Below are 24210 nucleotides of genomic sequence, written 5' to 3'. Positions count from 1 at the left end.
GTGTTAGCAGGCTAGCATTAGTGTTAGCAGGCTAGCATTAGTGTTAGCAGGCTAGCATTAGTGTTAGCAGGTTAGCATCGGGGTTTGCATCCTAGCTAACACTACGATAGTCACAGGATAGTCTGCACCCTGTGGTCATGTGACCTATTGGTTTAGGCGCCATCTTGACCCAATATGACATCACCAACCCAGGAACAAGCCCGTCAGTGGTTGGGACACACCCACAGAGGCAGTTCATGACTGTCGTGTCATTAAAACGGCCACGCCCTCTTCTTAGCATAATTTATTCTCAGTACTGCAAATGGGCGGAGCCTATCGGTTTATCTCTGAGGGGAAGTTGGACTTTTAGATAAAACCCAGGACCAACACATCATTGCCATAAAGTATTGATTGACGGCCACGTTTCCATCTCTTCCAATAGGTCACATGACCTCCGCCGCCCTTTCGTGGCCAGAGAGCCCCCCCAGCAGAGGCGACTTTCCGGGTGAGGATTGCGTATCGGTTGGTCCGATGCTGCACAGCTGCAGAACCCCCCTAATGACCTCCTGTGTTTGCAGCAGAGGGGGAGGTCCCGGATCAGCCGTGCTGCCGCGCCCTGTACGACTTTGACCCCGAGAACGACGGCGAGCTGGGCTTCAGGGAGGGGGACACCATCATCCTCGCCAACCAGCTGGATCAGAACTGGTACGAGGGCATGATCAACGGAGACGCCGGCTTCTTCCCCGTCAACTACGTAGAGGTCATCATCCCCCTCCCTCAGTGACCTCTGGGGTCAGGGATCTTTTCTGACATAGAGGGTGGGGGTCTGTGACCTCTGACATGCTGGGCCTCTGCCTCTCCCAGCTGGTCTGGGAAGTCCTCTGTGAGGAACAGAGGAGCCAAACCGGATCCAGAACCAGACTTCAATCCACCAACGAGGGGGGGCCTGAAACATGTGTGCTTGGAGTCCTCTGTTTGACCCACAGCTGAGACGTCGGAGGTTCTTCAGAAGGTGGTGAGGTTCTAGACGGGCTGCAGATGTCCTCTGAAGGGTTCTGGAAAGTCCAAATACCGATCCGTGCGGCGTGACAGACAGAAGTGGGGGACGGTCTTCAGACGGGACGGTTGGTGTCTGCAAGGAAAGCATGAGAGCTTCCTCTGCACTGAGTCACTTTAATTCTCCATGATGTTCACGTTGTCATAGCAACAGTGGTTGCTCTGCGTGAACTCAGTCTGAACAGGATCCGAATGTCTGGAGGGTCCGACCTTGGACCTTCTGGTTCTGTAAATCCCTCTTCATGAAATCTGGGTTTAAATGTTTGAAGCTTCACTAAGCAACAGCTGGTTCTGTTTTGGAGATGTCTTTGGTTCCTCTTTGGGTTCTACAACTTGGACCGTGACGGATCGGTTCCGTGGACCCACCCAAGCGTCACCACTGAATCTGGCGGATCCGTGTGAAGCAGAAACGCAGCTCAGAACAGCTGCACTTGGAGGAGCTGTCCATCGGGTCAGAACAAAGTCCAAAACGTTCCCCATCCGACGCTCTGACGGCTCTCAGAGTCTAGATCCAGACCTCGGCGCTCCTCGTCTGTGCTCCTTTCTTGTTCTTTGGGGGGGAGTTCTCCCCCCTCTGGCGCTCCGGCCTCCCTGGTGGTTCTGAGGAAAAGCTCACGGCGCAGGTCCAGTCCGGCTGCTGGCCCCCCACCAGGTCCAGCGCGGGCAGGGAGGCGGTGCTGGTGAGGGACGGGCTGTCGGAGGGAAAGGGGTGGTACCCCCCCTTCCTGGCGGCGCGGCCCCCCCACGCCCCCCCCTCCTTCAGACGGGCCGCCCGCCGGATCTTCTTCCAGCCCAGGTGGTTGAGCTCCAGCAGGTTGAGGAAGACGCAGAAGACGCCCACGGCGAACATGAAGAGCAGGAAGACGGTCTTCTCCGTGGGTCTGGACACGAAGCAGTCCACCGGCTGGCTGCAGGGCTGCGACCGGCACAGGAAGTGGACCGGAACCCGGAACCCGAAGAGCTTCCACTGCGCCACCACGAACACCACCTCCAGCAGAGCTCGCAGGCACACGTGGAGCACGTAGCATTTGGACAGGACCCCCCCTGAGGTCCGGGGTCCTGCCGGGTCCCCCCCCTGGTGGTCCAGAACATCCTCCAGACTGTGTCCCAGGTGTTTGTGGGAGGGGACGGAGCAGCTGTCGGAGTCGCAGCTGCGGTCGTACGGCGCGCGGCGGTGCGGCGGCTTGGACAGACTGTGCCAGGTGTAGATGATGAAGCAGAGCGACGGCGTGGACACGCTGATGATGTGGAAGACCCAGAAGCGCGGCTGCGAGATGGGGGCGAAGGCGTCGTAGCAGACGGTGGAGCATCCCGGCTGCAGCGTGTTGCACACAAACATCTCCTGCTCGTCCGTGTACACTTCCTCGGTCGCCACGGCGACGATGAGCAGCCTGAAGATGACCATGACGGTGAGCCACAGACGGCCAATCATGGTGGAGTGATGGTGGACGGCGTCCAGCAGGCGTTTGAGGAGAGTCCACTCCGTCATGCTGGAGAAGCAGCGGCCCGCTCTGGACGGATCCACCACTAGGGTCCGGACGACCCGACCCGGGTCCTTAAAGAAAGTGTCCCCCTCTTAGCTGAAGTCCGCCGATCCCTGAGCGCTCAGAGGGAGGAGCTCCTCCCATCCTCAGATAAGGAGGTCCTCTTCATCAGCTCCCTGACGTGTGGCGACCCGTTTTGGAACCGGCTCCTGTCCTTCCCAGACGCCCCGCTGATGGTGTGACCTGATAAACGGTTCCCCACGGGAACACCCGCTGGCAGAGGACCTCCTCTGCTCCTCCTATCTGGCTGGAGAAAAGCTCCAGGAGGCGGGCCGTCCCGATAAAGCCTCCGTCTCCAGCCCTCGCCGGCGCTGACACCAGCTGACTCCGCCCACGCTGGAGGCCCCAGGCAGGCCGAGGTCCAGACAACCTGGGAGCCCCCTCCCAAACAGACGACGTGCACTAAAACTCTCCTTAGTCCTGGACCCCCCTCCCAACTCATCTCCACTTCACAGATCTAACAATAACTCAGTGGGGGGGGGGGGGGGGGGGCAGGAGAAGATTCCTCAGTTCCCCCCTTCAAATCATAATCAGGAGCAGATAGAAACCTGCTGTTTGTTGTGACTCAGCAACGGAAAGGGGGCGGGGCCACCGTCTCCTAGCCCCGCCCCTTTCTGAAGCAGACCAGCAGATCCATGAACGTCTTTGTTTTCCTGGTCGGAGCTGGAATCTGGACCAGAACGGGATGGATGGATCTGATGCTGCTGCTGGTTCTGTTGCACAGTTAATGCTAGGTTGAGGGTGTGGGGGGGGGCTGTAAGCTAGAGGGAGAGCGGAAACCAGGGGGTTCAAACTCGGTCGCTCAGATGGTCAACATCTAGAACACGCTGAAGGTCACGGCCGTTTTTTGAACTAAACTTGAATGAAAGACCAAATAATCAGGAATAAATCAACTTGAACCTTAAATGTCTCCATACATGTGCAGTGATCAGTATTAACACCTACGGGGGGGGGGCATTGGTTGCAAACGTTCATTTTCTAACAAATGAATTCAATGTTGCAGAAATGAGAAAACGCCAAAACCCCAACGAACAGGCCGTCAACCACAGGTGAGCCCCTCCCATTTCATGCTGTCAGCACCGGCTCCCCACGAAGACGAGGCTTATGTTGGACGTCAGAGCGGCTCAGAGGACGGAGACGTCCAGAGCGTCTCCTCCTGAGAACATCGGTGTTCTCCAGGAAAACGTCCTTCAACCTCTGAATGAACTGAGGGGATGCGGCGCCACCTGCAGGCGGCAGACGGTGAAAGGAGTCATGACGGCGTGAAGACTGGGGGGGGACGTCTTCAGACTGGGGGGACATCTTCAGACTGGGGGGACGTCTTCAGACTGGGGGGGGCGTCTTCAGACTGGGGGGGACGTCTTCAGACTGGGGGGACGTCTTCAGACTGGGGGGACGTCTTCAGACTGGGGGGGACATCTTCAGACTGGGGGGGGACGTCTTCAGACTGGGGGGGGACGTCTTCAGACTGGGGGGGGACGTCTTCAGACTGGGGGGACGTCATCAGACTGGGGGGACGTCTTCAGACTGGGGGGGGCGTCTTCAGACTGGGGGGACATCTTCAGACTGGGGGGACATCTTCAGACTGGGGGGACATCTTCAGACTGGGGGGACGTCTTCAGACTGGGGGGACGTCTTCAGACTGGGGGGACGTCTTCAGACTGGGGGGACGTCTTCAGACTGGGGGGACATCTTCAGACTGGGGGGACGTCTTCTGACTGGGGGGGACGTCTTCAGACTGGGAGGACGTCTTCAGACTGGGGGGACGTCATCAGACTGGGGGGGACATCTTCAGACTGGGGGGACGTCTTCAGACTGGGGGGACGTCTTCAGACTGGGGGGACGTCTTCAGACTGGGGGGGGACGTCTTCAGACTGGGGGGACGTCTTCAGACTGGGGGGGACGTCTTCAGATGGGGGGACGTCTTCAGACTGGGGGGACGTCTTCAGACTGGGGGGACATCTTCAGACTGGGGGGACATCATCAGACTGGGGGGAACGTCTTCAGACTGGGGGGACATCATCAGACTGGGGGGACATCATCAGACTGGGGGGGACGTCTTCAGACAGGACCACGTCTGTGGGACGTCGGTTCTCTCAGCCTCACGTCTGGAGGCAGAAACCCTCAGATCATGAAGACACCGTGAGGTTTAGAGTGAAAACACGTTTAGATTTTAAAAAACTTTATTGAATTTTGATTTATTGTTTTAAATCACATGACGGCACAGCTGGCCTCCTTGGAGAGTTCCTGTTGGGAGAAAGGAGGCCGTCAGCAGAACACTCAGCTCAGAATCAGTCACCGTCGTTTGGTTGACCTCCACGCGGCGCCACCAAAGCAGGCGGCAGCCGCCACGTTGACCCAAACGCATCTGTCCACCTTCCAGGAGCCGGGCCTGCAGCGGCCCACCACAGGAACCAAGCTCAGACCTGAACCATGGACTGTACATGAGAGCTGGACTGAGGGACCCCTCCCCCCGCATTCTGAACCGCAGGTACCTGCAAGAGCGGTCAGACTAACCACTCGACCTTTAACATCTTGGAAATCCTTATTTTTTCGGGACATTTTTCTGTAGGTCAAGTTACTCAAGTTGTAAACTGACCAATCAGAAGACTTGTTAAAAGTAGGGGGAGCCTACTTATGATCCACCGTCTCCTGAAGATAAAAATGCTGATGCTTTGTAAAACAAAAACAACAGTTTTTTGGCAAAAATTGTTCCGACGCAATGCATTGTGGTCTACATTCCCTGATCCAGTCAGCATTGATGCACACCGTTTTTTACAGAGACTTCTGGGAAATTTCTAGGGTTCTGGATTTTGGAATTGTAGATTCAGACAAACTAGAACTTGGAAAACGCTCTGTAGAGTGGCCAGTAAAGAACTCTGACACGTCCAAAGTCTGGAACAGTCGATGCTGCTGAATAAAAGCCTCCAGATCAAAATATCTTATTGTGAAATTCTGGGGGAGAAAGTCATCTTAGACTGATCTGGGACGGTTTTCTGCAGCGGCCAAAGGAAGTGGTGAGGGCAGCGTCCTGTGGGGGTTTGGGTCTGATCCTCAGTGGCCGTGAGGGTTCAAACACGGAACTTTGTGGGACGTTCATCCAGGAAGAGACTCCGGAACATCCGTTTACTTTTATCAGTGAAGCCATTTTCTGTCAAACTGACTTCCTGGACATCTGAATGCATCTAGCTGGAGGCCACGCCCCTCTGCAACCCCCCCCTCCCCACATTCCTTCTCTTCAGGAGGAACCAGCGCTCAGCCTCCAGCCTCTGCTCCGTTCTCAGCCTCTGGCTGAGCAGGTGCGTTTACCTTCCGGTGGAAGTGCCGGCCGTCACTTCCTGCGATGAAGACGTCGTCAAAGTCGAGGTCGTCCTCGTCTCCGGTCTGGACGCTCACCCGGCAGTCGGACTCCTCCTGCGGGACAGAAGCCGGTTGATGCTGCAGACCTCGGCGGTGCCGATGCTGGACTTCCTCCACCCACCTCATGGCTGGGGTTCAGCAGGACGACCCTCATGTCACCGACGGCCCCCCACGACCCGTTGTTCTCCAGCACCATGTCTCCGGGCTCCGCTTCATCTGCTGCTCCTGAGGACCAGATCTGACGGGACAACAGGAGCTGGAGGTGGGTTTCATCAGGAGGCCCCTCTGAAGATCTCCCAGCAGTACTCACGGTGAGGGTCTGCCCCCCAGCAAGGACGCAGGACGGGGGGAATTGGAAAGAGACGTCTCCAGAATGTGGATAGACGCGGCGAACGACCCAACCACCGAGCGGCTGCTCCTGGAGGAGGAGAGAAGACGAACATCACGGTTCAGTACAAGAACGCCTGGAGGTCATGGAGGTCATGGAGGTCATGGTTCCCAGCAACCAATCAGTCAAACAGATCTGAGTGAGGACCACGTCTGATGGAGCAGCAGGTTCAGACGTCCCGCCTGGGTGGACCTCGTCCTGGAGATGTTCCTCTCAGTCTCACCTGGTCAGAGTTGTTCTGGATTTGAACGTATTTCCCGCCCACGTCCACCTCGGCCACCGTCACGCCTCCTTTCCTCGTGGACCGGCGGCATATCTTGTAGGCAGGAGAACTTCTGGTGGCTTCTTCGTGTTTCCTCTTCTTCCCGCGGAGCTGGTGGTGCTCCTGAACGCGAGCAACGCTGGTGTGCCTGGGGGGGGTGGGAGACAGCTGCAACCTGGAGAACAGGAGGCGACACTGAAGACGCCTGAAGGAGTCCCGCCGCCCCGCCCCGCCCCGACCGCGGTCCACCCACCTCTGCTCCTCCACCTCCAGCATCTTCCTGTAGGCGTTGATCTCCATGTCCAGAGCCAGCTTGACATCCAGGAGGTTCTGGTGGTTCTCCAGCTGGCTGTTCATCTGGGTTCTCATGCTCAGCAGCTCCCGCTCCTTCAGACTCAACCTCTGCTGCCAGGCGTCCCGCTCCTGGTCCAGAGTCCTCTGCAGCTCCTGGAACCGTTCTTCCAGAACCAGTTTCTACAGCAGGAGACAAGGTGGAACGCGATAACCGTAAAGATCAGAGGAATCCAGACTTCTGACCAGATCTACACAATGTTCCTGGAAGGTTCTGATCCAACAGAACTGCAGATCCCGGACAGAGACTCTTTAGAGACCCGAAGAACAGACAAGCTGGTCCACTTGAACACACCATGTTCTGGTGTTCCAAAAGAAAAGAGTCTGATTTTATCAAACGTCAATATTCTGTGCAATGGAGAACCATCATAGAAGAGCTTCAGAGCAGCAGAACCTCTGCGGTTCTGAAAAACCCGGTTTGGATCTCAGAACATCTTCAGTCACTGACTATTTCAACCTCTGTGGGTTTTCCTCCTTTGAACTGAAGAAACCTCCAGACTTTAGGAGCTCTGGCTCTTTTCACTCTGAACAGAACTGTGGTTCTGCTCCAGTTTCAGCTCATTTGTTGGTGTCCGGTTCTCTGAGGAACCAGCAGATCTTACGTCTTTCTGGTTCTGCTGGAGCTGCGAGCGGAGCGACTCCAGCTTCTCCCTGGAGGCCTCCAGCTCCTCTCTGGCGGTCGACACGGAGACGCCGTTCTCCTCGGCGGCCTGCTGGGCGTTCTGCAGCTGAAGGAGGAGCAGAGTGACGGACAGGTCCTCACAGCCCCCCCCCCCCCCCCCCCCCCCTCCTGAGGAAACCCTGAACCTTGGTGCTGAAGGTCTTCTCCATGGCCTCCTTGTACTGCTGCAGTTGGAGGGTGTGGTCTTCTCGCAGCTGCTGCATGGTCTCCGCCAGTTTGCTCTCGAACTCTCGCCGTCGTCCCGACTCCACCTCCACCAGACGGGTCTCCTGCCGGCTCCGGACCTCCAGGATCTCCTGTGGAGAACAGAGCGAGACGTTCCGTGTTCCTCTGCTCAGACGCTGGCCAGAACTTTGAGGAGGTTCTGGTCTCACCTGTCTGCTGATGTTCTTCTGGAGTTCCAGCTGTTCCTTCAGCGTTTGGACCTGGTTCTCCATTTCCACCCGTCTTAGGATCTCAGAACTCAGCTGGTTCTTCGTCTCGGCCAGCAAACGCTCCGCCTGGAGACCAACAGGAGTCACTTTTCTGTCAATCACACAAACTCCGCCTTCTCCCTCCAAACAAGAAGTTTGTCCGCGAGCAGAACCGGGCTCTGCAGCGTCACGGACTCGTGAGTCCAAAACCACAGCCAAAGGTCAGGGCGTGGACACGCCCCCACGCTCTGATACTCCCTCCTGAACTCGCCACAGCACTCATTTAAACCATCGACTGCATCAGAGAACTCCGCCCCCCTGGGTTCCAAACAGGAAGTGGCTCCAGAAAGCCAAACTCCCAGACGACGGAGAGATGAAGAGCTGTCAGTCGTTCTATTGGTCAGAAGAACCGTTCTGGATCTGATACCTTTAGTAACATCTTTGTATTTTCTCTGTGGTTCAACTTCTTCAAGTCATAAACTGACCAATCAGAGGCTTTGGTAAAAGTAGGCGGAGCCTGCTGGTTAAATGTTTATCGGAATCTACCGAGCAGCTTTCAGTGGACTTCCAACAAGCTCACCTCTGATTGGTGGTTGCCATAGAAACGTGACTCACACAGACGCCGACCATCAGTGTCATCTGGCTCCAAGATGGCGACGCCCGTAGCTGGACTGAACCATTTCCTATGGATGATGTCACAGCTGCTCAGTCCAGTTCTCTGATTCAGTCGATTTAAACACAATTTCCCAGAATCCAACTGTTTTTTAGAGGTTTTTTGTTTCTAAATTAACAGATTACCAAACGTCTAAACATGTAAGGACCTTCTCTAACGTTTGACATAAATCATCTCCACAGCCGCACCTTCATCCAACCACAACTTTGTTGTTTCCAGATTTTCTCCGGATACTTTTCCATCTTGCCAAAGATCTGCTGAGAATGGACCTGAGGAACCCCACAGGATGGAGCGGGCTTTAGAACAGCCGGTTCTGGACCTTCACGGAGCAGGGAACCGCTACAGGCTGAGAGGAGCCTGAATCGTTTCTCCTCAGAGGAGGAGGAGGAGCGGCAGCGATGAAGAACGGAACACTCAAGCTCACGTTTTCCAGCTGGACCTGCAGGTCGGCCACCTCGCCGCCGAGTCTCCCGTTCTCCGACAGCAGTTTCCGGTTCTCCGCCTCCTTGGAGCTCAGGACGGCCTCCACTTTCCTCCTCTGAGTCACGGCGGCCGCCAGATCGTTCTCCTTCTTCTGGTTCCTGAAAGAGAGCAGAGGAACCGGACCTTTCAGAACTTAAGCGACAGAGGTCTGATCCGGGTGGTCTACGGACCCCCATCTGAGCTACTGTAACGAGAAGGGAGGGGGCATCTGAACCAATCCGGTTTCTGTGGAACCAGAATCTCCACCGAACCCAGACTGAAGGTTCTGTCAGGGGTCTTGGGCGTTAAACTACTAAACCACGCCCACTGAGAATAAGGTGCATCATGGGAGTTTGGTCTTTCGTGTTCAGGATTTGGGGTTTCCTGTGAGTTTGTGTTTTCTGATCAGAACCATGAGGGGGGAGTCAGAGGTCCGGTGAAGGTGATCAGAACCATGAGGGGGGAGTCAGAGGTCCGGTGAAGGTGATCAGAACCATGAGGGGGGAGTCAGAGGTCCGGTGAAGGAGATCAGAACCATGAGGGGGGAGTCAGAGGTCCGGTGAAGGTGATCAGAACCATGAGGGGGGAGTCAGAGGTCCGGTGAAGGTGATCAGAACCATGAGGGGGGAGTCAGAGGTCCAGTGAAGGTGATCAGAACCATGAGGGGGGAGTCAGAGGTCCGGTGAAGGTGATCAGAACCATGAGGGGGGAGTCAGAGGTCCAGTGAAGGTGATCAGAACCATGAGGGGGGAGTCAGAGGTCCGGTGAAGGTGATCAGAACCATGAGGGGGGAGTCAGAGGTCCAGTGAAGGTGATCAGAACCATGAGGGGGGAGTCAGAGGTCCGGTGAAGGTGATCAGTCTGAAACGGAATTCTGAAACGTTTGCTCTGAAGTTTCACTGGACTTCCGGTTGTTCAGTTTAACATTTCAGAATGGTGGGGGGTGGAGGGGAACCGTCGTTCCCTGACGGTTTTGGTTCCGTGGATTGAATGAGGCGCAGGAGCCCCCCGCGCGGGGGGCGGGGCTCGCGCGCGCGCGCCCACCTGCTCTGCAGCTTCAGGATGTCCTCGCGCTGGTTTCCCTGCTCTATCTGCAGGCGGGCCCGCTCCGCCGCCAGCTCGTCCAGCGCGCGGCGGACGTCGGCCAGCTCCTCCTCGTACAGCCGCCGCACGCCGCGCGTCTCCCGGGCGGTGGCCTCCTCCTGCTCCTGCAGCCGCAGCAGCATGGCGCCCTTCTCCTGCTCCAGCTCCTGGACCCGCTGGATGTAGTTGGCCAGGCGGTCGTTGAGGTGCCGCAGTTCCCCCCGCTCCTGGACGCGGGGCGGCTGGCCCGGGCTGGGGCTGCAGGCGCCTCGGCGGCCGCCGCGCGCGGCGGGGGTGGAGGTGGCGGAGGCCATGCTGGAGCGATCAGGGGGGACGGGCAGAGCTCAGGTGGCGAACCGTGAGCTGCGGCGGGAAATCCCACCTCTCTCTTTTCGGGTTCACGCGCACAGCTGATGCTGCTTAAATCTGATGAGTCACGCACAGAGCGCGTGCACGTCACCGGCAACGAGCGACGCAAGCACGTTGAAAATAAAACACCACGTGGAGGTCTGCGTCACAGCTCGGACCTTCAAAAGAACCGGGTCCCGGTCTGGAAGGTCCCGGTGTGATCCAGGCCTTCAGGCCCGAACCGGTCTAAGACTCGGACTGCAGCAGACTGAAGCACAGGAAGCTTTAATGAAACATGTTTGACAAGGTGAATGAAAGAAATAATCATTATGGTCTTTGACAAAGAAAAGTTCTGTTGGTCCGGATCGAGTCCTGGGGGGTATTCCAGGAAGCAGGTTCTGCTAGCTCCCACGATAAGTTTGAGGCTAAGGAAGTTGATAACCTCAGCTTTCTGTTCCAGAAATGGAGGTACGTTTCAGGGTAGGTCAAGTTGCCATAGCAACTCATGTTCTGAACATAACCTGGTCTGGAGCAGGTTTAGTTGAAGGTTAGTTTGTTTTCAGAGAGGTGAAGCAGCATGGCGTGTCCATTTGAAGATGATTTAGTGGATGAAGAAGCTCAGATAATACTTTTTCCACCATGAGAGGATGATAAGACCATATATGGATGCTGGAAAGAGAAACTTTATACTATGATCTAACTTCATTATTTGCTTTAGTTAAGATAAATCATTTTTTTAGTTAAGTCACCTTAAAAATAACACGTAGTTTTCAGACAGTTATTTTACTTTCATTCAAATTAATTCAATTAAGTAGGTGTAACTTTGGTGCTGCTGTTAGATCGGCACCGCAAGGGATTGTGGGATACCATTCCCTTTGCCTGTCTGGACGGATTTGGGTTTAAGTGTGGGTTTTTTACAAAATGTGTCTAGTTGTTTAACTGTTTTACTGTGTTTTGCTGAGTTATTTTGACTTACTAAGCTTATGTCTCTGCACCATGAGTGATAGGATGATGAGTTTATATAGCACCCCTACCATCTATCACTGTAACGACAATGACGGAAAATTCTTTAATCCATTTATGCACTCTGCATATTTTTTTCCCCGTCCTTTTTATTGTTATAAAAATAAGCATATATGCCGGCTTAAACGCAGATGAGAGTTCAAGAATTATAATTCCATTTTAATTCAATTTTATTTGTAGCCCAAAATCACAACAACAGTCGTCCCAATGGGCTTCGAAGTAAAACATGAACTCAAAAGGATCACGAATACAAAGAGTTCAATAGGAAAATACTAAAATGAACTAACAAACTGACTAAGCTATACTGGCATCCCTGCCCTTAGACCCCCCTTAATGAATTAAGATGGAAAAACATTTAATTGAATTGTAGTAATATGACATTTAGTTAGATAAATATGTAAATTAGAGTTGTGTAAACAATTATTGAGTTTTATAGACCTAAGAAATTAGGTTGAATAAGTTTAACTCAATTATTTGTTACCAATAGAAGTAATTCTTTTAAGGTGGCAAAATTGGATATGTTATATATATATATATGCGTCACAAGGAAAATGGAAATAAGATCAGAAACTCGTGCGTTTACTTTGTTCTTTTTCTCCAAGCAGAAACTCTTTCTTTTGCTGATGATGCAGCCGTGTTACTTTTTTGATGGACGTATAATCTTCATACGCCGTCATTAAAATCTCAGACTCCGTCTGACTGAAGTATAGCTCTCTCTTTTTTTCTCCACGCGTTTCCATGGTGACTCCAGAAATCTGTGATCCATTGAGAATGTCTTTATGTACCTGCCGTGCACGTGCGTTAACCCAGGGTTACCAAGTCGAGCGTAATTACGCCAACTCATATCCGGTCTTTGGAACCAACATACCCAGAGTAAGCAAGTTCAGGTGGATTTCAGCCAGAGTTCAGGGTTAAAGTCAGGGGAGTTTAAACGTGCTTCCTGGAATACCCCCCAGGGGTCGGGAACCATAAACAATCGCCACATATTTTGAAATGTAATTTGGTGAGAGCCTCACAATATGTTTCAAACTAAAAATACAAGTGAATGTGTGCATTTGATGTCATTTGAAAACGTTTAAAGTACAATAAGTCTGTGGATTCTTTTTTAATAACATTGTTGTTGTAGTGGACTGAGTTTAACTGGACGGCTGTTGGATCGCGTCCTAAATTCTGGAGTTCATTGAATGCATCAAGCAGAGATGCTGATTGGCCCTCAGTTCTGTCGATCAGCCTGTCGTTGGGGAGTTTGGACCAATGGGGTTCAGCTATGGGCCGAATAAGGAAAATAGGACAGCGGGAGGGGGGGGGGGTATAAAGTAGGGGGGGGCGCTCTCACCAGGAAAGATTCAGGAGTTTTTGAATTAGTTGTCTGGCGTTGGTTACGGCCTGCAGTGACCAGAATAAAGAACCTTAAAGGAGGTTAAGTCTCCGTGCCTCAGGGTGGGAAATAGACACTACAATATGCTGTTGCTGATAAATGATGAGCAGTTTTAGCATTAATGTGATTCTGGTGCTGCGTGGTGGTTCTGCTGATGGTCTAGTCTGGTTGATATGTGGTGAGTTTCAGCTTCCTGCAGGCGTTGGGACTTCCATCCGTTAACGTGATCGTAGGTCTGAATGTTCTGTAGAGGTGAGACAGACTGCTCACATGCAGACGTCAGTACAGCAACACCCAAACGCTGCAGTGTGGTATGTGACGGGCAGCGTCTTCTGATCAGAGCGCCGCCTCACCTTGCCGGCTGCGCCCACTACCCCTCCCCTTTTCAAAGATGGGAGCGCGCATCTGCCGGGACGCCAATCCACAGGTTTCAGGCCGTTACAGATTTGGGGATTTGATGTGCAATACATTAGGCTCTGAATTGACACCATACGTTACATTCTTGTTTTTATATAATTGAAGATTTGTCTGTGAGCCAGATGTGGCTCGAGAGCCATAGGTTCCCGACCCCTGCCTTAAACCCTCCTCGGTAAGGAAAAAGTCCTGAAAAAACGGATTCCACATAAAGGAGGGATTCTACCCCAGGACGGACAGGCGATGTGCCAGAACAGGTTAAAAGTTGATCAGTAGGATTGGACCTCGTCTCTCTCAGCTTCAGGACCGGAAATTGAAATCTGTTTGGTCTTGATTGAGCTTTAGAAAGTTCTCTCCCATCCACGTTTCAAGATCTGAAACACAACTTAGAAGCTCATCTTTGGGTCTCATAGCCACATAGAACTGGGTGTCATCAGCATAACGATGAAGGTTTCTGCCATGTCTCCTGATGACATCACTGTTGTAAAGACCGATAATCTGCGTGGAAGAACACCCCGCCCTAGCTGCAGGCACGAGCAGTGAAGGCGGAGCGTCGATCTGAAGCTAACATGAAAGCTGTAAAAACGTACATTAAGTAAAGAATTTTCCACTGATCTTTGTTGAAGATTTTCAGTTGACTCAAGATGTCTGCGATCACAGACGGAGCGGAAACTCCGGCTGAGGCTCCGGAGCTTCGCCTCGCGTCTGACTGCAGGACTCAGTTTAACAGAGACGTGCAGACGCCTCAATGAAAGTGGGTGGCCTCTTGTCGGACACTTTAACCTGGGTCATCTAGACCCACTAGACAGTGCTCTGAACCTTTTTTCTTCAATGATTTGTGATCTTCACTGGTGTCCATGGATTCCATGAAATCTTTCCACCTTTATCCACCTTTGTCATGGTTGGGAGAATACCTCAATGGAAGGGGGGGGGGTCATAGGATAGCACAAGGGTTACTGGAGAAGGCACATGGACTCAAACGGCCAAACATGGTTTTCAATCCATGTTTTTTAAAAACAACATGGGAGTTAGTGGAAAATGTTGAAAACTAAATTTTAGGCCTAAAATAATTATTTTTATGATCATTTTCACAGACAACATTTAATAACTGATCAAAGAAGCAGCCGTCGTTCCCGGCTCTCATGTTCACTGAACACCTTTAACTTTGCTTGACTTTCAGCCAACGCCGTATTCGGCTCCAGCTTTTCTTTTCTGCTGCTTCAAACTCGCTCCTGCTTTCTCTTTACTCATAGTAGCGCTGCGTGTTCCGCTTCCTGTGTCACTCGTGTAGAAGAATGGCGTCATGACGCTGTTCTCCGACCTGAAGGGGAACTGAGAGAACCAGTTCCTGCTTGTGAAATCCTCTGACAGTTTTAGGATGTCCTCTTCTTCTTCATTTATGGGGGCAATCGGAGCTCCTGCTCCGCTGCTGTCCAGGCTTTCCTGCTCCTCATTTTCTGATTTTTGCCTCAAAGCAGGTCTCTTGATCTAACGTCATCTTCCTCCAAAGGATTTGTGACTTCAGTATTCCAACTGTGAAACTCACTGACCACAGACCTAAACCCTTTTCCATGCGTCTTCCACATGTTTTGCATCATTTGTAGCAGGATGAAGCTGCACAGCTGCAGGTAACCCCTGACTACCTGGAAGCAATATGAAAATGTTTTGGCCCAACACCTGAGCACTTGGAGAGCGGTGCTCAAGCCCCGCCCATTTCCTGGTGGCTCACCCTCTGGGCTTCCTGGTGATGTGGAGATGCCGTCTCCCTGTGAGCCTGCTGTGGATTTCTGAATAAGTTCTTCCTGAAAAAGAGCTCTGGCATCCGGATCTCCCCTCTGCGCCCACGCCAGCTGAAGGCGTGGATGACTTTCCTCACTGCTCAGCTGATCCCTTTATTTGGTCTGAGCCTCTGCCTGTTTTGGTTTTAATATTTATGAATTGGTTGCTGCTGTTGCTGCAGTCAGCTTCAGCCAGTGGGCCACCAGCTCCACCTGTCCGCCCTGGGCTTCAGGCTGCACTCGGTGAGCTGGACACTCTTACCCCCCCCTTCAAGGTTCGGTGGACCTAGGAGCTGCTGAGAGGTGCCACGCCCTCCCAGATGTGCTGGTTTAGATTGTGGTTTTATGTTGTGTTGGTGTGTGAGTGGTCAGGGGGGGCACTGGTTGCTGTTTTTAGCCGTCCTAAAACCAAATTCTCCACTCCTGTTTTATACACCCCCCCCCTTCCTGTTAGGGCAGAGTGTGTGGACGGAGCGTGTCGGGCGACGGCGGTGCAGGCTCATTTGGGGCGTGTGTGTGGATTTAGTTTCTTCATGTGTGTGCGTGCCACAGAGGGGGGTGTTTTCTGGTTTTAATCTTTGGTTAGCGGTCTCTTCAACGTGGGCCGGTGTCGGTACCAAAACTGTTCGGCCTGCATAAGTGTTTGGGGGCCGGACACCATTGATGATGTCACACTACGGTAACCACACAAGGACAAACTACGTAGCGTGGAGATCTGCTCGGGCTCTACATGTTTTCATGTCACATTTCCTTTTGTAACCTCATAAGTCGTGTCTGACATTATTCTTTGTAGTGTTTATAGAGATTTTTCCACGACCCACTTTGTAAAAAGATCTGTGGCTGTTAGAACGAACCTGCTGCTCCACGGTAGCTAGCATGTCTCTGATCAGAGCAGCCCGACTCGTAGCTTCGTGTTTGCAGGCAGGGAGGGTGTTTTGTTACGGTGTGCGGTCCGGAGGGGGATTCTGACCGCCGACCGTCCGGCTGTTCTGCATGAGCGAGCTGCTGGACTCAGGAGAACCGGGTCTCCAGGGAGATTTGTGTCTCCGAGCAGAGAAGCGGCTTTGGGACGGTGTGTGCGCTAGCTAGCTTTTGAATGTACAGTCCTTAGAAACCATGCTAACAATCATGTGAATTCGTGTTTCTAGTCGGGTCCAGACAAAATAAAGGCTGATGTCATTCCAGTTTAAGGAAATCCAATACTAAATGTTGTTAGCGCTGCTAAATGTTGTTAGCATGGCTAAATGTTGTTAGCGCAGCTAAATGTTAGATCGGCTAAATTTTGTTAGCGCGGCTAAATGTTGTAAAGGCCGCTAAATGTTGTTAGCGCGGCTAAATGTTGTAAAGGCCGCTAAATGTTGTTAGCGCGGCTAAATGTTAGCGCTGCTAAATGTTGTTAGCGCGGCTAAATGTTGTTAGCGCTGCTAAATGTTGTTAGCGCGGCCAAATGTTGTAAAGGCCGCTAAATGTTGTTAGCGCGGCTAAATGTTGTAAAGGCCGCTAAATGTTGTTAGCGCGGCTAAATGTTAGCGCTGCTAAATGTTGTTAGCGCGGCTAAATGTTGTTAGCACTGCTAAATGTTGTTAGCGCGGCTAAATGTTGTAAAGGCCGCTAAATGTTGTTAGCGCGGCTAAATGTTGTAAAGGCTGCTAAATGTTGTTAGCGCGGCTAAATGTTAGCGCTGCTAAATGTTGTTAGCGCGGCTAAATGTTGTTAGCGCGGCTAAATGTTAGCGCTGCTAAATGTTGTTAGCGCGGCTAAATGTTGTTAGCGCTGCTAAATGTTGTAAGCGCGGCTAAATGTTGTAAAGGCCGCTAAATGTTGTTAGCGCGGCTAAATGTTGTAAAGGCTGCTAAATGTTGTTAGCGCTGCTAAATGTTGTAAGCGCGGCTAAATGTTGTAAAGGCCGCTAAATGTTGTTAGCGCGGCTAAATGTTGTAAAGGCCGCTAAATGTTGTTAGCGCGGCTAAATGTTGTAAAGGCCGCTAAATGTTGTTAGCGCGGCTAAATGTTAGCGCTGCTAAATGTCGTTAGCGCGGCTAAATGTTGTTAGCGCGGCTAAATGTTGTTAGCGCTGCTAAATGTTGTTAGCGCGGCTAAATGTTATATCGGCTAAATGTTGTTAGTGCGGCTAAATGTTGTTAGCATGGCTAAATGTTGTTAGCGCGGTTAAATGTTGTTAGCGCGGCTAAATGTTAGCGCTGCTAAATGTTGTTAGCGCGGCTAAATGTTGTTAGCGCGGCTAAATGTTGTTAGCGCTGCTAAATGTTGTTAGCGCGGCTAAATGTTATATCGGCTAAATGTTGTTAGTGCGGCTAAATGTTGTTAGCATGGCTAAATGTTGTTAGTACGGCTAAATGTTAGATCGGCTAAATGTTGTTAGTGCGGCCAAATGATGTTAGCACGGCTAAATGATGTTTGTGTGGCTACATTTTTTTAGCGCGTATTAACCTTATCTTAGCCCTTCTTCTGGGTCAGTTCTGCCAATAATAAAGCACTGGGCGCTTGGATTTAAAAAACTGTAAGCGAACATGAACTTAATAATAATCATAACAAAAATAAAAGCCTGTTTAGAGGATCATCTCGCTCGTTGGAGCTTTGTTTGTTTATAACAGAACCCATCATTTCTTCTTCTATGGTAGAACTGTAATTTGTCCAGACCACATGTGTCAAACCCAAGGCCCGCGGGCGAAATGTGGCCCGCCATGTCATTTTATGTGGCCCACGATTAGGGCTGTGACGATGACCTCATCACCGCATAACCGCACTTTTTTTTTTTTTTTCGAAAGTTCCGCACATGGTGCTTGATTGGAACTATAATAAACACATTAAACTCATTCATTTTTGGTGATAATTTACTCTTTCTGCTAGTCCTGTGTTCAGACTTTCCTTCTTTCTTTCAGACTGTTCTCTCCTTTTCTCCACCGCGCCTGTCACTCTCTCTCGTCGGCGAGCTCTCGCTGCCTCTGCTGCACGCAGCTCCCTTACACACACAGGCGCGATTTCAGAAGCACACATCCTCATTCTACAACAGGAAGTAGGAAATTCGCGAGGAAATACGACAAGTTTACTGCGTTCTAATTATTAATTTCCATTTGTATTCATTTCCTCCACAAGCTGCGTGCGTTCTTGAGTGCACGACAGAGGATTTTGTGTTGGGGGGGGATTACTGTTCTCCTTCACTCTCTGACACCAAACATGAACGCACGCTGTTAGATTTCCATGAATATCACTACATCATTTGTTTGGGAACTATCTTGTGCAATAAACAAAGGTGGAGCCTCCTGCCCCGCGTTCTTCATGGGTGTCTGGCTTCATGGCTACCAGAAAGGTGAAAAGGGTCTGCAGTCTGTTTATTACTGGGCAATAAATAATATTCTGAGAAGATGTCTGTACCAGAGAGGACAGGTAAAACTCGCGTGCAGCTAGAGAGCAGAAGAATCAACACGCACCCCCAACACAAGTGTGTGCGCACGGACACAGTCACAGTCAATCTACAACACCTATATAGTTAGTTCATTAGTTAGATAGGTAGTAGTTAGTTGTGACTATTATTTGTTAATAAGGAATACTACGCTGTAATTGTATTTATTTCTGATGCGGCCGTTGGGAGATTTTGTGGGGTTTTTGTGTGGGGGGGCTACGGTTAACTGCAACATGGCGCCCCCTGGTGGTTCATCACCGCGGTGATCAAAAATTGGACACTGTCACAGCTCTACCCGCGAGAGCATAAAAGTTTTTAATGACTTAAAATAAAAATTGGTGTGTATTTATTCATATTTAGGGGGAATGGGACTTGAAATATCAGATTGGGCAACTAAACATTAGGACTTAAAGCAAACATATGTTTTCTATGCAGCTGGAATTGTCACTTTAAAAAGTTAGAATAAATAAATAATGAGTTATTTAACATTAAGGAGCAGTTACATTTATTTTTCATTACATTTAGTTACATGTTTAAGTTCTATCCGGCCCTTTGAGGACAGACACTATGCTAATGTGGCCCTCAGTGAGTTTGACCCCCCTGGTCCAGACCAATCACTATCTGACACGTCATCGGACCAACGTACAGCCAATCAAATAGTGTGATGTCATCATTAGTCGCAGGACCCCGAACAGTTTTTGCAGGCAGAACACTTTTGGTACAGACACCGGCCCAGTTGGTGGGCCTCGGCTCTTGAAGGCTCTCCTCCCCGATCTTCCCTCCCCCGTGCTCCTTTGGGTTCCCTGTACGTCTGCTGCACCACTTGCCACAAGGTGGCGCTGTCTGCAGGATCAAACTTCAAGCTCTGCAGTAGAGCCCTGCGCGGGACTATTTTCTTCATCCCGCTCCCGCCCGCGCCCGCTGAATTTTTGACCAATCCCGCCCGCTCCCGCAACGTATGCGTTACACTCCCGCCCGCTCCCGCAATATGTATGTCCACTCCCGCCCGCACCCGCAAAACTCAGAGAACTTAGTCCCGCACAGTAATAGAGATGCATTGATTTTGTATCGTCCCCCGTCCCGCAGGAAAAAAACATGTATTTTTATTGATATTATTAAAAAGATTCATGTCCTCCTCCAGCCTCATCTTTTGATGCATTCCTCTTGTGTAATGTGCAACTTAAATATTAAATATATTTTCACAAATCCTGTTCGGTTAAAAGTGTCCGTGTGTGCGCGCGCAGACAGACGGCCTGAAGCGCGCTCTTAGTAAGAGGCGGGGCGGGGCGCACCCCCAACAACAGGTTAGATGACAGAGGCCATTGGGCGTCTCTACCTGGTGCCTTCACGGAGCTTCAGTACATAAGAATCCAACAGCTGCACAGCCTAACGTAGTCCGCTAATATATATTCATGAGATATTCATGGCAGCACTGGTCCCGCAGGGTTTATTTTTTGCCGCCCGCTCCCGCCCGCAGCACAATCCAAACCGCCCAATCCCGCGAGATTTGGGTTGGGTCCCGCGGGACCCGGCGGGACCCGATCCCAATGCAGCCCTCTACTCTGCAGTTCTGCTGGTCAGTGCACTGAATGTTCTTCTTCTCTGTAACTCCTCCAAAGCCTTTTCAGTGAGTTTCTGTGATCTTCCTCCTCATCAGCCTCCAACACGATGCAAAGTTAAAGCCCAAACTGAAGGCCTTATTTACCCATGGGGGGTCCACATCTGGACAGCACCGGGCTATGAAGCTTCTTTTTGAAGGGACTTCAAACAGTTTCTGCAGAAGCGCCAAAACTCCACTTTGACTGAATTCAAGTTGCAGTCCACTTCCACTTGTTAGCGGGAAATTGACGTTGCTGTTTATGGCGCAGGTCGGTTGAACTTCCTCTCTTTAAGTCGTCGCTTTTCTTTGAGCATCAGAAAATCTTATCACTCACAGAAAGAAAGAGTAAAAATACCTTCATCTGTGGAAAACGGAGAGCATGACAGCCTGAAGTGCGTCTCTGTCCGCCTCACGTCCCGCAGGAGGCAGATCACATCCTCCGGACGTCCGAGCGACCCGCAGAAGAGCGGAACCGCGGTGAAGTTAGTGTCAGGTTAGCGTCGACAGACGTTCAGCGGAGCTGCTGCGAGGCCTCTTAGGGACCGTCAACAAATGAACAAGTGCATGAGATGAAAACGATTTTAGATCCAAGAACTAATGCTTTGGAAAAAGAAATAAACGACAATGAAGCATTTCCTCAAGTTGTGTTTAGACAATCTTTATTTTGTATTGAGTTTGCAGTCTGTCCAGAAACTGTTGTTCTTAAACGGAGTGAGACGCGGTCTTCATTCTACTTTTTGTTCCAAAAAGGAAAATGTACACAAACACAAGACCAAAAAACCATGTGGATGTTCTCAGGCTTCCATCTAACATCCATCATCCATCTAACAGCCTCTCTGTGACGTCATGACACTTCATGACTCTGAAAGGAAAACAGGGAATTTGGCTCCAACATCAGCTGCACTGAGGTCCAGCAAAACGAAAACGGATGTTTTCTTTTGTCAGAGTTGGACCTGAGATCATTTCTAACCTCTGTGGAGTGATGGGGTCTAAAACCAGACAGACGTTTTTCTAAAATATGATTTTTGTTATAAATAAAATCCTTCAGTTGAAGAAAAACGAGTTTTTCTGAACGTTTTGTTTAAAAACGTGGATCATCCAAACCGCTCTTCTTCAGGCCATTGCAGTCTTGAAGGACGTGGGGAAGAATCCCGGCCTGTAGAGGCAGATTAATGGAAGTCCTGCAGCCCTTCATTCAAACTTTATTTCTGACTGATCAGTCCAGGTCGGTTACTGAGGGGACGACGGCTGTAAAGGACCGCCGGTGGTTCTGACTGTGGGAAAACGGTGAGAAGACGTGGATCACGATAACAGCTGTTCCAATGAGCCGGAATTCATTTCAATGAGTTGCTGTGTCTCAATGTTGCTCCGCTGTTCTGCTTACATCCCATAATACCCGGCTACGGTGGCCATTTTGGTTCAGTTGTTCCGCTCCGAGCACGGATTGTGTTTAGACTGAGGAAACTCAGAGCAGACCGGATTGTAAATGAACCGAGACCACCTCCAGAGACGGGTCAGGGAGCGGTTCCAGGTCCCGGACCAGGGTCCACTTGGGTTCATTCAGACTGAGAAGTTGTTCTGGATTATGGCGGAAACAAACTTTAAGAACCAAATGGGTCCAGCGTGAATTTACACTAAAATATCCTTTGTGCGCTTTTATTCTGAAAGCCCATCTGATCACTTCCTCCTGGACTCATTTTCTCTGGGAATAGAAACGGATTCAAAAAATTGAAGACCTTTCAATAAATCTCTATTTGGTTGTTGTTTTAGTTCCCGTACCTCTTTTTTTGTCCCTTTCTTTATTTTAATTTTATTTTGTAGCTTTGGTCACAGAAATGACGGAGTCTTGTGTCTTTTGTGCGTCATGTCATGTTGTGTCATTGTCCTCTGTGGTGAATTGTGTGTTAGTGTGTTGTGATACGTTCAAATAAACTCAAACTCAAACTTTATTTATTTATATAGCGCCTTTCATTTTGGTTAAAAACACAAAGCGCTTAACATAAAAACAGATAAAACAGTCATAAAAAATGAAAGTTGTTCAAAACAGAAAACAAAGGACAATCCCACAAAGAAGGTACCCCTCCCTCACCACCCCCCGCCCCCATCCCCACCCACCCAGTTACCCCAGTAGAACAGTGAACAGAAACAAATAACTGCAGTTGAAGAAGGTCTGGCTTGGTACTGCAGCGAGGAAACGATATCATGGGGATCCATTTATTCCAAGGCCCAGCCGGACCACAGGGGCCATTACCGCAGCGCCCGCCCAACACAGGGCAGCCCAGGGCCCCATCCATGGCTATTAGACCACAGAGTGGGACCCCAGCCCGCCCAACCAGAACGGGCACCACAGCAACGGCACGCCCTACAGGTCAAGCTGGTGGTGCCCAAGAACGATGGATCCCCCAGAGGAAACACTGGAGTAAAAAACATCAGAATAAAAAATAAAAATGATCATAAAATAACAACAATAAAAATAGAAAAAGATAAAAAATAAAATAAGATATAAGAATGTTAGTAATTAAAAAATAAAAACGTCAGTGATTAAAACATAACCTAAGTATCATTGGTTAAAATAACAATAAAAAGAATTGCATATTAGAAACAAAGATAATAATAGTCCTTACAAGAAAATAAATAAATAGATAAATAATTAAATATGTAAAAAAATACCTCAATTAATAAATAGATGAATAATAAAAGACATAAGGAATGATCAAAGTCATATAAAAGCCAGACTAAAAAGGTGGGTCTTGAGCCTCTTCTTAAAAACCTCTACAGTCTCTGCGGCCCTGAGGCTCTCCGGCAGGCTGTTCCACAGGCGAGGGCCATAATGGCAGAATGAAGCCTCACCATGTGTCTTGGTCCTCACCTTAGGGACAACTAAGAGGCCAGTGCCAGAGGACCTCAGGGTCCGCGAGGGTTCGTATTTTAAAATAATATAATTTAAATAAGAGGGCCCAAGACCATAAAAACATTTATAAACCATTAAAAGAACTTTAAAATCAATCCTGAAACGCACAGGGAGCCAATGCAGCGATTTTAAAACCGGTGTAATGTGTTCCCGCCCTCTGGTTCTCGTCAGGCCGCTGAGTTCTGTAGAAGTTGTAGATTTGAGATCGACTTTTTGGGTAAACCAGAGAGCAGGGCATTACAGTAATCTAAACGACTGAAAATAAAAGCATGCATTAGCACCTCTGTGCTGGCAAGAGAGAGGAACGGGCGACTCTGGCAATGTTTTTGAGATGATAAAATCCTATTTTCACAATGTTTTTGATGTGAGGAATAAAATTCAGCTCAGAGTCAAAAAGAACGCCCAGGTTTCTCACACACTGAGAAGATTTAAAATTCCTAAGTTTGGCTAAAATCATCTCTCTCTTGTCTTCAGGACCAATGATTAAAACTTCAGTTTTGTCCTGGTTGAGCTGCAAGAAGTTTTCTGCCATCCACAGCTTTATATCTAAAATGCAGTTTAAAAGAGTGCTGACAGGTTCAAGGTCATCAGGATACACGGCGACGTAAAGCTGTGTATCATCAGCATAGCTGTGAAAGTCAACGCCGTGTCTCCTGATGACCTCCCCAAGAGGCAACATATACAAGTTAAAAAGTATTGGACCCAAGATTGAACCCTGGGGAACCCCACAACCTATTTCATGGACTCCTGAGGACCGAGTATCCATACTTACAAAAAAGTGTCGATCTGTGAGATAGGAGTGAAACCAGTTAAGAGCAGAAACGTCATCGACACAGAATCTCATCACATTTGATTTCCCTTCAATAATAGGGAGACATTATTATTTATTCATTTGAAACGTTAAATAGGGAATTTTCAACAGAATTCAATGTTTCTCAATTATTATTTTCTAAATCATTATAATAAAGTACAAACTTAGTATTTTAAATATTCAACATAAAACATTCAACATAAAAAAATTAAACAACAAAATGCAGTTTTTCACCAAGAACTCAAATTGAAAAAGTTTATATTTTATTTC

The 24210-nt window shown here is 49.9% G+C and overlaps 3 protein-coding genes across 8 annotated transcripts in view; 1 reads left to right on the top strand and 2 right to left on the bottom strand.

Annotated features, from left to right (window-relative positions):
- Window positions 1-9065, top strand: part of sh3gl3a (SH3-domain GRB2-like 3a) — a 14360-nt gene extending 5295 nt beyond the window's left edge. For 3 of the 6 annotated variants that reach the window (XM_078944781.1, XM_023953799.2, XM_078944784.1), the window contains 2 exons: window positions 422-484; window positions 558-3485. In XM_078944781.1, the coding sequence (XP_078800907.1) occupies window positions 422-484; window positions 558-763 (269 nt within the window). In that variant the 3' untranslated portion in view covers window positions 764-3485. Of the gene's footprint in view, window positions 1-421; window positions 485-557; window positions 3486-8927 lie in introns of those variants that run through there. The other 3 variants (XM_078944783.1, XM_078944782.1, XM_023953801.2) reach the window with 3 other exon arrangements.
- gjd6 (gap junction protein delta 6) lies at window positions 1541-2524 on the bottom strand. The gene has a single exon (XM_023953804.2). The coding sequence runs from the start codon at window positions 2522-2524 to the stop codon at window positions 1541-1543; it is 984 nt and encodes a 327-aa protein (XP_023809572.1).
- On the bottom strand, window positions 4745-10715 carry lmnl3 (lamin L3). The gene is made up of 11 exons (XM_023953797.2): window positions 10215-10715; window positions 9133-9289; window positions 7997-8122; window positions 7748-7918; window positions 7543-7668; window positions 6843-7063; window positions 6551-6764; window positions 6250-6357; window positions 6061-6177; window positions 5889-5993; window positions 4745-4826 (listed from the first exon to the last, which is right to left on the bottom strand). The coding sequence occupies exons 1-11, from the start codon at window positions 10565-10567 to the stop codon at window positions 4791-4793; spliced, it is 1734 nt and encodes a 577-aa protein (XP_023809565.1). The 5' UTR covers window positions 10568-10715; the 3' UTR covers window positions 4745-4790.
- Window positions 10716-24210: the final 13495 nt, after the last annotated feature.

Source organism: Oryzias latipes, chromosome 3 (assembly GCF_053564925.1).
Source record: "Oryzias latipes strain Hd-rR chromosome 3, Olatipes_Hd-rR_3.1".
Taxonomy (NCBI): domain Eukaryota; kingdom Metazoa; phylum Chordata; class Actinopteri; order Beloniformes; family Adrianichthyidae; genus Oryzias; species Oryzias latipes.
The sequence above is the reverse complement of the archived record's forward strand: the minus strand, read 5'-3'. Positions and strand labels throughout refer to the sequence as shown.